Source organism: Carassius gibelio, chromosome B6 (assembly GCF_023724105.1).
Source record: "Carassius gibelio isolate Cgi1373 ecotype wild population from Czech Republic chromosome B6, carGib1.2-hapl.c, whole genome shotgun sequence".
Taxonomy (NCBI): domain Eukaryota; kingdom Metazoa; phylum Chordata; class Actinopteri; order Cypriniformes; family Cyprinidae; genus Carassius; species Carassius gibelio.
This window is the reverse complement of record NC_068401.1, coordinates 27,036,924-27,052,871: the sequence shown is the minus strand read 5'-3', so window position 1 is coordinate 27,052,871 and position 15,948 is coordinate 27,036,924. Positions and strand designations below refer to the sequence as shown.

General features: G+C 34.9%; 2 protein-coding genes across 4 annotated transcripts; one reads left to right on the top strand and one right to left on the bottom strand.

Annotated features, from left to right (window-relative positions):
- Window positions 1–1,135: 1,135 nt before the first annotated feature.
- LOC127959781 (cytochrome b-c1 complex subunit 6, mitochondrial) lies at window positions 1,136–3,796 on the bottom strand. Of its 2 annotated transcripts, none has more exons than XM_052559160.1 (4): window positions 3,650–3,796; window positions 3,359–3,391; window positions 2,177–2,338; window positions 1,136–1,440 (listed from the first exon to the last, which is right to left on the bottom strand). In XM_052559160.1, exons 1-4 carry the CDS (start codon window positions 3,692–3,694, stop codon window positions 1,408–1,410), a joined length of 273 nt encoding a protein of 90 aa, XP_052415120.1. In that variant the 5' UTR covers window positions 3,695–3,796; the 3' UTR covers window positions 1,136–1,407. The 2 variants fall into 2 exon arrangements, with proteins under 2 accessions (XP_052415120.1, XP_052415121.1); XM_052559161.1 differs by having other exon boundaries at window positions 3,359–3,388; window positions 3,650–3,792.
- Window positions 3,797–4,012: 216 nt separating this feature from the next.
- Window positions 4,013–15,741, top strand: LOC127959780 (vitamin D3 hydroxylase-associated protein). 2 transcript variants are annotated; one of them, XM_052559159.1, is made up of 15 exons: window positions 4,013–4,541; window positions 5,610–5,723; window positions 6,666–6,806; window positions 6,885–7,018; window positions 7,628–7,834; window positions 9,925–9,965; window positions 10,052–10,176; window positions 10,264–10,389; window positions 11,337–11,434; window positions 11,519–11,618; window positions 11,720–11,763; window positions 12,477–12,516; window positions 13,289–13,397; window positions 14,197–14,342; window positions 15,339–15,741. In XM_052559159.1, the coding sequence occupies exons 1-15, from the start codon at window positions 4,329–4,331 to the stop codon at window positions 15,471–15,473; spliced, it is 1,773 nt and encodes a 590-aa protein (XP_052415119.1). In that variant the 5' UTR covers window positions 4,013–4,328; the 3' UTR covers window positions 15,474–15,741. The 2 variants fall into 2 exon arrangements, with proteins under 2 accessions (XP_052415119.1, XP_052415118.1); XM_052559158.1 differs by lacking the exon at window positions 5,610–5,723 and having other exon boundaries at window positions 4,017–4,541.
- The last annotated feature ends 207 nt before the right edge of the window (window positions 15,742–15,948 follow it).

The following is a 15,948-nucleotide window of genomic DNA, read 5'->3' as shown; positions in this document are numbered from 1 at the left end:
GACGTTTATGTAACAACATATTTATTGTCTGCATTGTATGAATGATGCACGTATCAAAACCAGCACTACCTAAGGTCTAGTTTCTGAGGATAATTCAGCCATCTCTATGGCACTCGTTGCCTCAGGGAGAGAAACAGATTATACAGTTCCCCCATGACTTATTAAAACCCATACTATTTGTCTTCCTTTATGAAATGCACACAGATGTTTTTGTAACTTTTCCTCAACAACTAGATTTACACATTCAGTCGGCTGCTCACAGAGAGCATCAAAACATTCAGATGAAGTAAATCATAATTGTTAATCCAAAATGTATTTTGAAATGTCTCTTCTGCTCACCAAGGCTGCATTTATTTGATCAAATATACAGTAAAGACCTTAATGTGTAAAATATTACAATTTCAGTGATTGTTTTCTATTGTAATATATTTTCAAACGTGATTTATTCCTGTGATCAAAGCTGTATTTTCAGCATCATTACTGCAGTTTTCAGTGTCACATGATCTTCAGAAATCATTCTAATAATAATTTGCTAAAAACATTTTTTTTGTGTGTGTGTGTTTGTGTGGAAACAATGATTGTTTTCTTCAGGATTATTTTATAAATGCGAAAAGTTCAACAGGACAGCAGTTATGTGAAATATATATATATTGTTTGTAACAAAGCTAATTATTCTCAATTTTGATCAATTTAATGAATCCATGCCAAATAAAAGTAGTGTAGTTCGTTTATAGAATAAATTTAGCTTTTAAGTTCTGGTGCTTTTATTTAGGCTTCAAAAACCATCAATTTTTTTCATATTTTTTTGTTAAGATTGTCTTGATGGACAAAACATGTACATTTCATGAACTATGTTTAAATATTGAGCTTATTTTTTGCAATACAAAAGCCGATGGAAAAATCCTACAGGCTTTTTGTCAAGGGAACCACTGATTTATAAAAACAAATTAAAAAAATCATTTTTTAGATCTTTTATGAAGATCAACTTGTTTTGTATCCAAAAATGTTCCTTAATGCTTCTCCAGATAGCCTTTACCTGTAGTGTACACTTATGATCCTTGTATACTGTTGATGCTTGTTTGCTCTTTAAATTCCCAACAGCCAAGTCACGGCAATAAAGTAATGAAAACAGCAGTTGTCTTTTCTTCTTTATTGTCATTTGTTGCATTAGCAATAACCCCAAATGCATGTCAACATCACCTCTTTACTGATCTCCACAACAGAAAACACACGAGAGGTGAACACAGAGCACAGTTAGTCACACTTCAGCTACACACACGATTTGAAAATCCTATGGGTTTCGATGAATTATTAAATCTGAGACAGAAGTCAAATCTTATATAAATAACCGAGCACTGTATTTCTGCGAGCAGACATCGATTCATAAACAGCGCTGAGACGCTCCCTTTATTTGATTGACTGGAAGACCTTGTGAGCCACCTGCAGAAAACAAACAGAGCAGAACAAGTTATAAATCAATAAGGTTTATAAAAAATATATTATAATCAGAAGTGAGTAAAGTGATAAGTCTGACACACAAAAAGTCACTCCCCCAGTTTCTCTGACTCCACATTAAAGGTCACTAATACAAAAAACAATTGTCTGCAGTTATTTCATTTATTATTAATCCATTACACACAAGCAATTTTAGGATTAACGGTTATTATTAATCATTTATTTTAAATGAATGTTAACATTAACATGTTAGGTAAAAAATGTTGTAAAAAAAAAAATAGCAGCACTTAAATCGCTTTGGATAAAACCCTCTGCTAAATGCATAAATTTAATTTTAATTTAATATATACAGACCGTATGTAATATAAATAAGCTGTAGAGTCAATAGATAACGCTTTAATAATGACTTTACATGTTCGAGTTTCATCCCAGTATATTTTCATCTAAATAAACTAAATTAAAAAGTTACTTGTGACTGCACTGATAAAGCAAGATCATCTCGTTTTAATTTATTTTAATTTGTCCTCTTTCATGTACAAGTACTTTTTTCATAGTGAATGCATTTCAGTTCATCATATCAATCTCTTAACCTGTAGCAAAACTATTTTAACCTTTAACCAAGACTCGCCGGATTGAAGTGATTTGGTTTTGTCAAAATCTAAGCCTCTCTAGTGTCACTGACATCTAACATCCACGGGTTCGGTTGAGCATCAGCACTCACACAGTGGTCCCGAGCGTGCAGGAAGTCAAACAGTTCCTCCGTACAGTCCTCTGTGGTCTCTGAACGTGAGCCGACCCGTGTCTCACACGCCTCGAGACGTTCACGAGCGTGAACACAATGCTCCGTCTGCTCACACTTCTCACGCACCGTCTCTAATGGGTCCTGAGGAGCAAACATTCAGTCATATTCTTCATCAAACTCGGTATACATGGACATCAAGACATTACGAAGATGCACATCATCTACAGGGTTAACTGATACAGAACTTAAGACAATGTTCTGTCTTGGGTTTGACTGAAATTAAAGTGAATAAGAAAGACACAAGAAAAATGTAAGGATACATGTCAAATTTCTTTAAGGGATAGTTCGCCAAAAAATGAAAATGTATTATTTATCTGCTTACCCTCAGGGCATCCAAGATGTAGGTGACTTTGTTTCTTCAGTAGAACACAAACAGAGATTTTTAAAAGTCTGTTGATGCAAGTGGATGGGAGTCATGGCTAAAACCTACAATAAAACAAACCCCCCAAAAAAACATACAGAAACAAGACCAGTTAAACCCTGCATGAGGTGCATGCGGTGTCTTCTTCTTGCTTTATAGTGGATCGCAGACTTATAAATGCATTAACGCACTTAGTTTTATTGTATGTTTTAGCCGTGATTCCCATCCACTTGCATTAACAGACTTTTAAAAACCTCAGGGTAAGCAGATAAACATCAAATTTCAATTTCTGTGTGAAATATCCCTTAAAGTTACAATTCTACGCAGTGGCATAAATTCAGAAAATCATCAAAACTGCACTGTCTGTGATGAAGGAAATTCACAAGCCATCTACAGGATCTGCTTTTCCAGATTTGAAGATCTCAGACATGTTCTTCACACACATTATGGAGCCTCATATTTGCTGCATGCAGATGCATTTTCTTTGGAATAGCAGGTGAAATGACCTTTCCATTAACATTTGCATGAGACATGTTTATATTATTATTCTTAAAATGATTTTTTTTTTTTTATTATATACAGCCATTTATATCCAAAGTGGCATAACTGGAGTAAGCAGAGATCAAAGGCATGACATTATCAATTAAACACGTTCAAACAACTGCTAAATATATCTTTTAATTCATTTGAACTGATTTAGATATAATATTGCTCTAAAATACAATACATTAAATACATACCACCAAGTCCTGCTCCTCTTCTTCCTCCTCCTCCTGAACACACCATAGCATATTAATTGATTACATAATATACATGCATTTTATATAACGTTATACATAACTGGCATGAAAGCAGCAACAAAACATAGGATAATATACCAAAGATGCGTCTGTTTACTTACAAATAACGTTACAAAACAAAAGATAAGTCTCACTCGACGGTTGAGACAGCAGAAGCATCAAATAAAAGCTTATAATAACCACACTAAATCACATTTCAAGCCCTCTGTAAAACATAATATGCTCCAATACCTCCTCTGGCTCTCCATTCGTGATCATTTTGTCTTCGAAGACCATGATTTGAGCTGAGCTTTCCTGAAGTGACCCTCTGGGAACTGATGGAGGACAGCGTGACACTTTCCGGAAGCTGTAAGTGTCTGTCTAAAGACGTTCACGTGAAGAGAGAGACGGTCCACCTCTGTCAACTTCCGGTTCACAGCTGTAAATAAACATGTTTAGAGACCTGCTATCATCAGTTTGTGAGTAACATTCGACACTAATACTGTATTCGAAGCTAATACTCAAAATTAGTTATATCACATTTTCAGGGTCTTAAATCCTGCCAGCGTTACATTTCTAAATGTTTTGCTGCCATCTGGTGGCGTGGAGGATGAACGTCAGTTGAACCAAATACAATAACACGAAATAAAAGCAGCTGAAATATATAATGTTTAAATGCAAATGTTAGTTATACTACCTGCCTACTCACACACACGGATATCACCGGTTTAAAGCGCAGTTTGTAATCTTTCTCTTATAAAGGGATGATTTCTATTCGCACAGGAAGTGGAATGAAGGTTGGAGCTCTAGTGTGGACTCTTCTGAACTCTTTAACTATGACCTAAGTTATTAAACACTCATGAGAGTACTTTATCAGAGACAATTTGACTTTACTCTTCGCACTTTGATCACAGCAAACTGAGAAGCTGTGATGGACGGCTTAAAAATGCAGCATCTTATATCAGACATGGATATTAACTGGACTTCGGTGATTGCAGCCACAGTTTGCGCAACAGGTTCATTATATCTCTTCTTGAAATGGAGAAATTATCAGAAGATTCAGAAGAAAATACTAAATGCACGGAGAAGACGAGATAAATCACTTCAACAGGCTGAGCAAGCAGTGCAACAATTTAAAATGCAGGTATAAAAACTAACATGCATCTATTATTCATGCGATATACATATGATGTACAAACATTGAGTGTAGAGTAAGTGTTTATGAATGTGCATCTCATGTGTGCAAATTCTACTGTTGTCAAATTATTCGAGGCAAGTTGTTACAATGAATAAAGCAATGACGAAACATGACAATGATCTAAAATCTAATAGCTTGAGAAATGTATAAGAATAATTATCAAATATAAGGGGTGTGTCTTATTACTGGTTAATAAAAGAAGATTTAGATGTTGGTTTTATTTACAGAACTATAGCACAACAAATTTATTGCAATGGAACAATATAGAAAAAGCTTGCAAAGCATTACAAAGATTGTGCAGTTTAGCGCCCCCTAGAGGAAGATACTGCACTTGTTTTGACTGAGTTTGACATTCAGAAGTTGAAATAAATTCATTTAGAATGCACACATTTTGATATGTAAACTTAAATGGGTGCGTCTTGTTACTTGTTCAAAGAACAATATTTACAGCCATCTTTTACTGTCATATGTAAGTCAGAATGAAGACTATTGAATTGAATTTGAATGTGTTAACGCATTCATTTTAGAATATACAATATTCCATCTCAGCTTCAAAGGCTGTGTCTATTTAAAGCCTTCCAAAGAATATCCAGTATTACTGCCCCGTAGAGGAAGATGCAGTTATTTTGACTGAGTTTGACATTCAATCCTTCAATAAATCTGTATTATTTACTTCACACCACAGAATATTTTTTTATTAGTGCAGTCTGACTTCTAGAGAATCTGACTCTTTTCTGAACTCTTGAGAGTGTGGTGTAGTTTTCAGTTTTTATATAACCAACAGTACAAGAATATTACAATACTGAATCAGATTTAACTCAATGCTTTGAAACATACATATAAAACCATTGCTAGAGAAAATAAGCATTCGTGTAATTGAACTTTTGACTTTATTTAGTTACCATTACAATTTAGTTATTGAGATACGCATCTGTGACAACTAGCCCCAGTCTCCTTTATTATAGATTGATTCTGATGTGTTTCTCTCTCTCTCTCTCTCTCGCATCTTTCCAGAACCCAGGCTTTGAGAGCAGCTCTATAGTGTCTCTGTCTTTGCCTGAGCTCACTGGGAAACTCAAGGATGGCTCCCTGCGGCCAGACGCTGTGCTTTATGCCTTTATGGAAAAGGTTGTGACTGCGGCCATATTTAACATGTGAATGATGTATGAGATTTATGAGTTTATGGTCAGCTTCAGAGGTTTACAATCAAAAATTTGAGACCTTAAGCCATCTTGTGCAGTCTATACAACATTTACTAATAGTTTAAATCATATTTTTTTATTATATCATAAATATCAGCTATAGTGTTATGAAAAAATAGATCTTCTCTTAAAAGAGGCTAATAGCAATCATGGTGTTGTTGAAAAACTGATTAATTAATTTTAATTCAATTGTACATAAAGTGGGAATATAATATTGTTTTTTCTATATTGTATTTTATTGTATATATATATATATATATATATATATATATATATATATATATATATATATATATATATATATATATATATATATATATATATATACAATACTTCATACTTCATTTATTTAGCTTTCAGATTATGCATAAATCTCAATTTCAAAACTGTTTCCCTTACAACTAGTTTTGTGGTCTACTAGGATCATATATATATATATATATATGATCCTAGTAGACCACAAAACTAGTTGTAAGGGAAACAGTTTTGAAATTGAGATTTATGCATAATCTGAAAGCTAAATAAATTAAATTATTAAAATATGATTTGTTAGGAAATTACAATATTTACAAGTATTACAAAATCTGGAATCTAAAAATATTGAGAAAATCGTCTTTAAAGTAAAAAATTTTGTACTTCTCAATGCATATTACTAATGAAAAATGAAGTTTTGATATATTTACTGTAGGAAATTTACTAAATATCTTTATGGAACATGATCTTTACTTAATGTCCTAATGATATTTGGCATAAAATAAAAATCTATAATTCTGACACCTGCACAATGTATTTTTGGCTATAGCTACAAATATATCTGTGCTACTTAGAAAATGCTTATAGTTGAGATGTGTGATGGTGTGCTTCAAAGGCTCTGGAGGTGAACAAGAATCTGAACTGCAGCACTGAGATCTTAATGGAGTCTGTGGCGCAGCTTGAAGACATCAACACTCAAAAGAAAGGTCTTCTGTACGGAGTGCCCATCAGCATCAAGGACAATGTGGCATATGAGGTGAATGTGATGGTTGGACGGGTTCAGGGAAGTGTCTTCCTGTTTGCGGTGTATGTAACATCCTGTTTGTGTGAGCAGGGTCATGACACTTCCTGTGGTGTGGTGAGTAAGTTGGATGAGCCTGCGTTCGCGGACAGTGTGGTGGTTACTGTTCTGAAGAAGCAGGGCGCGATCCCCTTCATCAAGACCAACATACCTCAAGGTCTTCTCAAGTGAGAAGATTTTTTATTTTATGAAGAATATATATATATTAAATATTTTAGATTTTGCAGTGAACTTTATTCATGAAGCTAAGCTGTTCACAAAGATAGACTGTTTCAAATTAATAACAAAACTGCTATGGAACAGAGATATACAGCCCGAGGGCACAACAGAACAGATTTTTATTGGAATCTGTTAAAATTATGGCATTATGGGCAGCTATTACATGGGAATGTGTGATATCAAAGATGTCACTTGTGCTGAAACCATGATTTTCCCCAAGATAAGACCCCTGCACGGTTCATATAACACCAGTCATAAACACCTGGGGCTCCACAATCATTATACATTTTATGAGAGGTAGAAGTTGATTTTAACGATCTTGATCACAAATGCCAAGTTTCACGGGTCAGCTAGAGTAGTACAGACGTAGAAATATAAAAGCAGAGGTGTGTCTTCAGTGGTTTCTTGAAGGTTGAGAGGTTCTCCGCAGATCAGGAGGTTAGAAGCCTTTTCCACCACACAGGAACAGAGACGGTGAAGGTTCTGGAAATCTGCTTTGTATCATTGTAACCACTGTTGTTACCAACTCAGACCCTCTGTATGTGTACGTACTTTAGTTATGACTGCAGTAACCCCATTTACGGGCAAACCCTGAACCCCTGCAACCTTCAGAAGACTTCTGGTGGTTCATCCGGAGGAGAGGGAGCTCTGATTGGAGGAGGCGGCTCCATCCTGGGCCTAGGCACTGACATTGGTGGGAGCATTCGTATCCCAGCATCCTTCTGTGGGATTTGTGGATTCAAGCCCACAACAATGAGGCTAAGGTTTGTATGCATCTGTGATCTCATTTGTGTGAGGAAAAGTGTTATGCTTCAAAGATTCGGTCTGACAAGTGATATCTTGAAGTGCTCTATAAATTCTCTTGTGTCATTTCAAGGTAGATCATAAACAGTAATATATGTTGAGATATTGCAGTGTGATTAAACAGTAACGGGGTTAACCATCTTATAGTTCATTTAGCCACTACTAGCCATGTGCTCAGGTATTTATTAGAAATATAATTTAATACTTGTATTCCTACAGATCTCCAGATTTTAATAATACAATTTTTATTATAGTTAAATCGAGGTAAACAGAGTTGGTCACTCAAGTGAATAATCTCTCTCTCTCTCTCTCTTGAGAGAGAGAGAGAGAGAGAGAGAGAGAGAGAGAGAGAGAGAGATAATAATAACACACACACACACACACATACACACATGTTTGTTTTTGTGAAAAGTGTGTTCATCCCTTAGGCGTAATGGTTTTTATACTGTACAAACTGTATATTCTATGGCCCTAAACCTAACCCTAACCCTCACAGGAAACTTTGTGCATTTTTACTTTCTCAAAAAAACTCATTCTGTATGATTTATAAGTGTTTTGAAAAATGGGGACATGGGTTATGTCCTCATAAGTCACCCTCTCCTTGTAATACCTGTGTCATACCCATGTCATTATACAGAGTTGTGTCCTGATATGTCACAAAAACAAGAGCACACTCACTCACACACACAAACACCCCCCCCCCCCCCCCACACACACACATAAAATACTGTTATTAACTAGAATAAATCAAAAGTATCCTAATTACAAAAAAGGAGCACTTGGAATCACATTGTAAAGTTCCTATAATAACATGTTAATATAACAATTTTATTTTTTACTTTATATGACTTTTGTTAATTTTTATTATTAGAGGGACACTAAGTAGGAATTACTCCCATCTAGTGGTGAAATTGTATTTTGCATTCAAACTAATTTTTCTCTCCAGCGCCTCGCTTTTTCAAATGTGCGTTGCATCTACGGTAGGCGATATGTACCAAAAAGCTTTGACGGGATGTCTTCTAATAGCACTTCGTTGAGTTTTCCTTCAGGTGAACAGGTGTGTTATTTCAAACAAACTGCAACATGACAACTAACAAACGAATGTTACAGTATGAATTACTGACTGTGGAAAACATGAAATATTGTAATCAGTAGTTATGTCTTCTTTATTCGTTATATTTTCTGAATAATGTGCATTGTTAGATATAAAAAAAATATTGTAATATAGATTGTAACACTGACTTACCTGTCGAGAAGAAAACTGGCCACTTCAGCGTCTCTTTTGAAATCTTTATCCAGCATTAGCTCTTTCCACCTAGAAAAAGCTTCCCCGACATTAACTCTTGTTTTCTGTAATCTACGATCACGTTTCCTTTTACGTTCTATTTTTGACTGTTTTGGCGACGATGTTTTCTTCTCCTGTGGCGCGGCATATGTATGGTCCATAATAAGAATGCAATCCAGACTTTTAAACTTGCCGGTGCAGTTTCAAGCGCCTCTCACTGCTCTGCACCTGCGTTTCTGGCTCTGACCGAAAACGCGTTGTGGAAACGCGTTGGCTTAGTACTTTTTGTCCCTCTCTGCTATTATAGTTTTGCAAGATGGCGGAACTACATGGAAGCCTCCGTCGACCTACCCGTCCCATGTATATAAAGATAATAAATTCTTCATTTACGAGGATTAGTTTAAACATTGGCATAGGTATTTGTACACCATTGAGGGCATATTTATGAATAAAAATATTGATTTTAGATAATAAAATACCTAAAAAGTTACTTATTGTCCCTTTAATGACAGACTCAGAAAGCAGCAGTTTTGTACAACTAACGTAATGAAACATACTTCATTAATTGCATATGTGTTGCTGAATATCAGAAAAACATGTCTAGGTCTTATTTTCATTGACATGATAATGTCACATTTTATTCAAGCAGTACAATTAATTTTCATTGATTTTGGGGTTTGGGAAAGTCACCTTTCAACTTTCACCTTAATCTACCAGTTTTTCTTCTTCTATGTTTTGCTTTATTTTTTAATCATCTATGTTTAGTGTTCGAGGAATCAGTTCATGCGTCAAAGGCCAAAAGTCAGGTGAGATCACATCCATCATCCTGCTGAGCTCGTTTTGAACTCTACACAAACTGAACATCATGTTGTCTCATTGTGTTGGTTTTCAGTGTTGTCCTCTCTTGGTCCTTTGGGGAGGGACGTCGAGAGCTTGGCACTGTGTATGCGGGCGCTTCTCTGTCAGGACATGTTCTCCTTGGACCCCACCGTCCCTCCCATACCATTTAACCAAGAGGTTCTGTAGTAAATACCACACACCAGATTCCTGTTCAGTGTATGTGATGTGTCACATGAATGCAGGATCTGTGCTCTTATTAAACAGGTGTATGAGAGCTCAGAGCCCCTGAGGATTGGTTATTATGAGAACGACGGGTATCTGCAGCCGTCTCCGAGCATGGCCAGGGCCTTCAGGGAGACCAAGGACCTGCTGGAGAGAGCGGGGCACACGGTACACACACACACTGCATTAACAGTTGTTACGTAAGGTATTTGGATATTATTGAGGCTAATGAGTCATGATCGGATCAGCAAGAAAATAAATATTTTGCATCAGTGTAACTTTGCTTTCCATTTATTACGTAAAGCACACTTTAAGTACTTATTCAGTATCACAGAAAAAAACTATTAGCCTAACTAAAAAAGTTCCAACATCAGTGTCAATAAAAAAGTAAGAACAAATACACAAATTACATGCATAGATAAAAATAATATAAAAGTTTAAAATAAAACAAGATATCATAGTAGTATTCAGGTATAGAAATATAATAATTACATAAAAGATAATACTGCATTGTGTTTACTGTCTAAATTAAATATAGATTAATCGTTGTTAAAGTTGTGTTTTAATTAGTATTAATGACACAGACAGCAGCAGGTATTTATATGCTACTGTCCTCTTTAGACCCGATGCACCCTGGGTAATTTTTTTGAAATTGAAATCTCAAAAAATTATATTTTTTGAGATTTATAAATCATCTGAAATTTGAATAAACAAGCTTTCCATTGATGTGTGGTTTATTAGGATAGGACAATATTTGGCCAAGATACAACTATTTGAAAATCTGGAATCTAAGGGTGCAAAAAAAATCTAAATACTGAGAAAATCCCTTTTAAAGTTGTCCAAATTAAGTTCTTAGTGATGCACATTACTAATCAAAAATACCATTTTAATATATTTATGGTAGGAAATTTACAAAATATCTTCATGGAACATGATCTTTACTTAATTGTACTAATGATTTTGGAATAAAAGAAAAATGGATAATGATTAAGAATTGGTTACGAAAGTCTGATTGATTTAAAGGGTTATTTGAGGGTTAAAAGCTGTGTCAACACATTGTACATGTGTGATAGAGACTTGAAAACTGATGTTCTGGCATGTTGATCACATTTTAGCTGGTTCCATTCCAACCCCTTCGGCTCTACCATGCCTTACATGAGTTGACTATCAGAGGAATCTTGGGTGATGGAGGTCGTACCCTCTTCAGTCATCTGTACGTTCAGATCTCCATTGAAGAAAATGTCGCAACATCTTTACTGTAGTAACCACATGCTTGTTGTATATTGTGTGCTTTCAGGCAGGCAGGCCCCGTTGACCCATGTCTCCGTGCTCAGACCAATATTTTGAGCATTCCAGGCTTCATAAAGAAGCTCATTTCTGTTGTTCTCAAGCCTTTTGTGAGTGCTTCTCATTTGTGTCTAATTAAGCAATCAGTTGTCTTGAATAGAGTATATTCAACCTAATGTTTTTCACTGGTCTTAATGTTTGTACTCTTCAGTATCCACGGTTATCTGCAAACCTTGATGCAAGTCTTGGAGTTGGGTCAGTTATAGAGATATTATTTCATTCATTTGCATAAATAACATAGTTACAATTACTTTTTTTTATTTACAATTTAAAAATTTTAGAAATAAATGTGTTTACACTACCATTCAAAGTTTGGGTCAGTAAGAAATTCGTATTTTTATTCAGCGAGGATGCATTCAATTGATAAAATAATAATAAAAAGTTTACACTGTTTAAAAAAAGTTATCATTAAATGTAATCATCAAAGAGTGCCAAACTACATTTTATTATGTTTTCCACAAAAATATGAAGCAGCCCTAATAATCAGAAATGTTTCCTGAGCAGCTAATCATCATATCAGAATGATTTCTGAAGATCATGTGACACTGAAGACTGGAGTAAAAACGCTGGAAATTCAGCTTTGAATCACAGGAATAAATTACATTTAAGAGTTATATTCAGGTTTTAAATAAGTTTTACAATTTTAGTAGTGTTTTTGCTGTGTCTTTGATTAAATAAATGCAGGTTTGGTGAACAGAAGATATTTCAAAACATAAAAAAAATAAAAAATCTTACCAATGCCAAACCTTTGAATGGAAGTATATTTTCACCCCCAAAAGTAAAAAACAAAAAAACTACTTTTTTTTTTTTAATTAATGATTTATCTTTCGAAACCTCAAAAATGACTTTTTTTCATTTTTTCATTTAATGGCATAAATTGTTTAACTGTTTTTTTTTTTTTGTTTAAGGTCTGTGGCAGAATTGTGGAGACAACATGCAAAAATTGAGGTAGTTTTTTATTATATAGATTTTTTTAAATTAAGTTGTTTCATCAACTCTAAAACTGTACAAATGATTATCAACTTTATCAAGGGAACAAGAGCTGGAGGCACAAAATGCATGATGTTTACAGAGCTGTGGGGTCTGTAAGAGACCTTTGAGTCTCAATGGTCTTTGCTGTAGTTTTCAAACAAGCCTGCAGGATTGATTAGCTGGTTCGGGTGTGTTTAATTGGGGTTTGAGCTCAACTCTACAGGGTTCCAGCCTCCAGGAATTGAGTTTGACACCCCTGCTATAATGCATTCAGCCATATGAACTGCTTAGATTATACGTAAGCTACTGTATGCATTCATTCCAGGAACCTAGAAAAAAATTAAAAACTGTCCTGATTAAAAACCAACATACACTACTGTACATGGCTGCTTCACATTGGCATATCCTTACTCTACCAATAGCTGTAGCACAGTTTTCATCAAAGAGTCTGAAGATCTGCTAAATAGGTCATGCACAAACATACCTCACAGCTTCCTCAACTTCTAAATTGGACATTTTTCTGCCAAATTAACCCCATTCTTCAGCTTTTGTGCCTGATCAAATGTAAAGTATACATGCTCTTTAATGTTTACAGTGTTGTTTTGTGTCCTCATCCAAGTGCATTATTGTGAGGGTGTATAACATCACCCTTGAATTGAGCAAATTTCTGTTACTGGCAAATGCTGAATATAAAAGTGATTCTTATCCAGACGTGATTGTAAACGTTTTTCTGTTTTCTTATCTGCAGGAATACATCCAGGAGGTGATAGCTGAGTGGAGGAGACTGAATGTGGATGTTTTGTTGTGTCCCATGCTTGGACCAGCTTACAATTTCCGTTACTGCGGGAGTCTCAACAGTAATGTCTTACCTCATTTACATTACCAACTGCACCACATCTTATGTTTCATTATTTTTGATTCCCTCTGCATTACTTGAATTTTACAAGGGGAAAAAAATCAGTTTTGGCCAGTCAGATGTCAGTTTTGATTTTGTCTCCTTAATGGTTTTAGAGGAATATAAATTGAAGATTTGCTGAAAATTTACTCAGCCGCAGGCCATCGAAAATGTTAATGGGTTTGATTTAGCAAAATGTAGAATCCCATCACTGGCTCACCAATGAATGCTCTGCAAGTGAATGGGTGCCGTCAGAATGAGAGTCCAAACAGCTGATAAAAACATCACAATAACATCTTGTGAAAAGAAAAAGTTAAACAACCTTAACGATTAATTTGTTTCTTACAAACACACAGCTTTTCACTTCAGTTCAGATGTTTTTATCAGCTGTTTGGACTCTCATTCTGACGGCACCCATTCACTGCAGAGCATCCATCCAAGTGATGCAGTGCTGAATCTCTCCACAGCTGTTCAAATGAAGAATCAATTTTCAGCCAACTGTCATTTTTGGTTGAGTTTAGATATTTATTATTAGTTTTTTTTTTTTTTATAAAGTTGCTTTCTACATGTGGAAATTAAATTAGAGCTAGTAAAAGTGAGGGATTAAAATCTTACCTTACCTATGTGGCAATTTTATACTTCCTTTACTTAAAAAGGGTCAAAAACTGGATTGTGATAATTAACTCGACCGTAATGATTTCAAGCATTGTGTAAGGCCAGTATCAGTCGCCTAGATGCAGTAAATGTTCTCCGCTCTGAAGGTGCTCTCAGTTACACCATCCTGTACAACCTGCTGAACTTCCCTGCTGGGGCCGTGACCGTGTCTACAGTGACGGAGGAGGACGAGGCACAGCTCCGTCACTACAAGGGTGTCCATGGGGATGTGTGGGACAAACTCTTCATTAAGGTACGGTTTCACAGTGCAAGACCACTGAGGTAAATTTGCATTAAATGCATATGTTTTTTTAGTCTTAAAATATAGTACTGTGTGGGTTGAATGCATGACTACCACAAGGAGGCAGTATAGTCACGATTACAAAGAATGAACCAGAAAGTGGCAGGCTGACATATACATTTTATTCAACTATAAGTATATATAAAATATACTGCAATTATAACAGTATATTAAAGTTGTATATGACACTGTGTATTTTTGAGTCATTCTAATATAAGGGGACTGCACTATTTGCTTCGCAATTTCTTAAAAAAAAAAAAAATAATAATAATAATAATTAAATAGCATCAAAAACTTGTTTTTCCATGCCCTTTTTTTAACTATTACCCCAGTCCTAAGTATATAAGATGACAGTCTTGCATAATGCCAGTAGTTTTTTTGTTTATATTCTGAAAGCTTTGTTTTTCTTTTATAAATACCATAACACTCAATAATAATAAATGTTTCCAAGCATGTTTTGTCATCTCCATAACATAAAAATGTTTTTTAGGTTTAATTGTCATTGTAGAAATGTAGAAATGACTAGTTTATTTTACAGTAAATGTTTATTATGTACCATAAAAGGCTTTTGTATAAAAATGGATTACTTGTTTGAGGGTTTAGGGCTTGACAAGGCCAATAACTATAAAATAAACCTTTAGTTTGAACTTATGATCAAAACATCTTCACTTAAAAAAAACTAAAGATCAAATCTTAATTTAAAGATTTAAATTAATCTTTAAAGATGGAATGTCAGATGCAGTGCATTTAAAAGCCTAAACTTCAATAGCAACATTCAGGCAGTTTATTTTATTATTTTATATTGCATATTATAGTATCGTGGGGATTATAGAAAACATACATGTCTGTTGATATTCTGATAATGAACAAAACTAAAAACAAAATTGATTTAAAATGAATTTTGCATTATTAAACGTGAGATGCAAATGTGTGTGTGTGTGTTTTCAGGCGGTGAAGGGTGGTGTTGGTCTCCCTGTGGCCGTGCAGTGTGTGTCTCTGCCGTGGCAGGATGAAATGTGTCTGCGCTTTATGAGAGAGGTGGAACAGCTCACAGCCAAGAGCAAACTCACCAAGAAACCTTAGTGACTGAAATTCTGCTGTATATGTTTGTGTGCTGCCAACGGTTCAGTCTCGGGTGAATCATGAGCAGACCTGCACTGAATCTGTGACCGCAGGAACATCCACAGAGAGGTTCTAGGTAACTCACAGATCATATAAGTTGTTCATCAAAAGCTTTAGCTGATAATGATGCTTTCAGCTTAGAACAACTCTGGTACTCTTAACTCTGTATGATGCATTTTTACCATTGTATAATAATAATAATAATAATAATAAAAAACATTTAATGTCACTAATGATTGTCACTGTGATTGTGTGTTAAGGTTTTGAAAGAAATAATGTTACTTACTTAATAATATTAATTTACTTATTCTTTCAATGTTAAAATATTTTTTCTTTTTTCAGATTAATATTCTGAAGTTACTATAAGTAAACCATTTTGTATGTTTGTCCAGCAGTGGCAGGTGGGAAGAATCGATGTGAAATCAGGCTTTATTTT

Coding starts and splice junctions, on each gene's coding strand:
- LOC127959780 (XM_052559159.1), top strand. CDS start 4,329: ATGGACGGCTTAAAAATGCAGCATCTTATATCAGACATGGATATTAAC. Junction 7,019..7,627: donor ATACCTCAAGGTCTTCTCAA/GTGAGAAGATTT, acceptor TACGTACTTTAG/TTATGACTGCAGTAACCCCA. Junction 7,835..9,924: donor CCCACAACAATGAGGCTAAG/GTTTGTATGCAT, acceptor ATCTATGTTTAG/TGTTCGAGGAATCAGTTCAT.
- LOC127959781 (XM_052559160.1), bottom strand. CDS start 3,694: ATGGTCTTCGAAGACAAAATGATCACGAATGGAGAGCCAGAGGAG. Junction 3,392..3,649: donor CGAATGGAGAGCCAGAGGAG/GTATTGGAGCAT, acceptor TGGTGTGTTCAG/GAGGAGGAGGAAGAAGAGGA. Junction 2,339..3,358: donor AAGAGGAGCAGGACTTGGTG/GTATGTATTTAA, acceptor TTTGCTCCTCAG/GACCCATTAGAGACGGTGCG.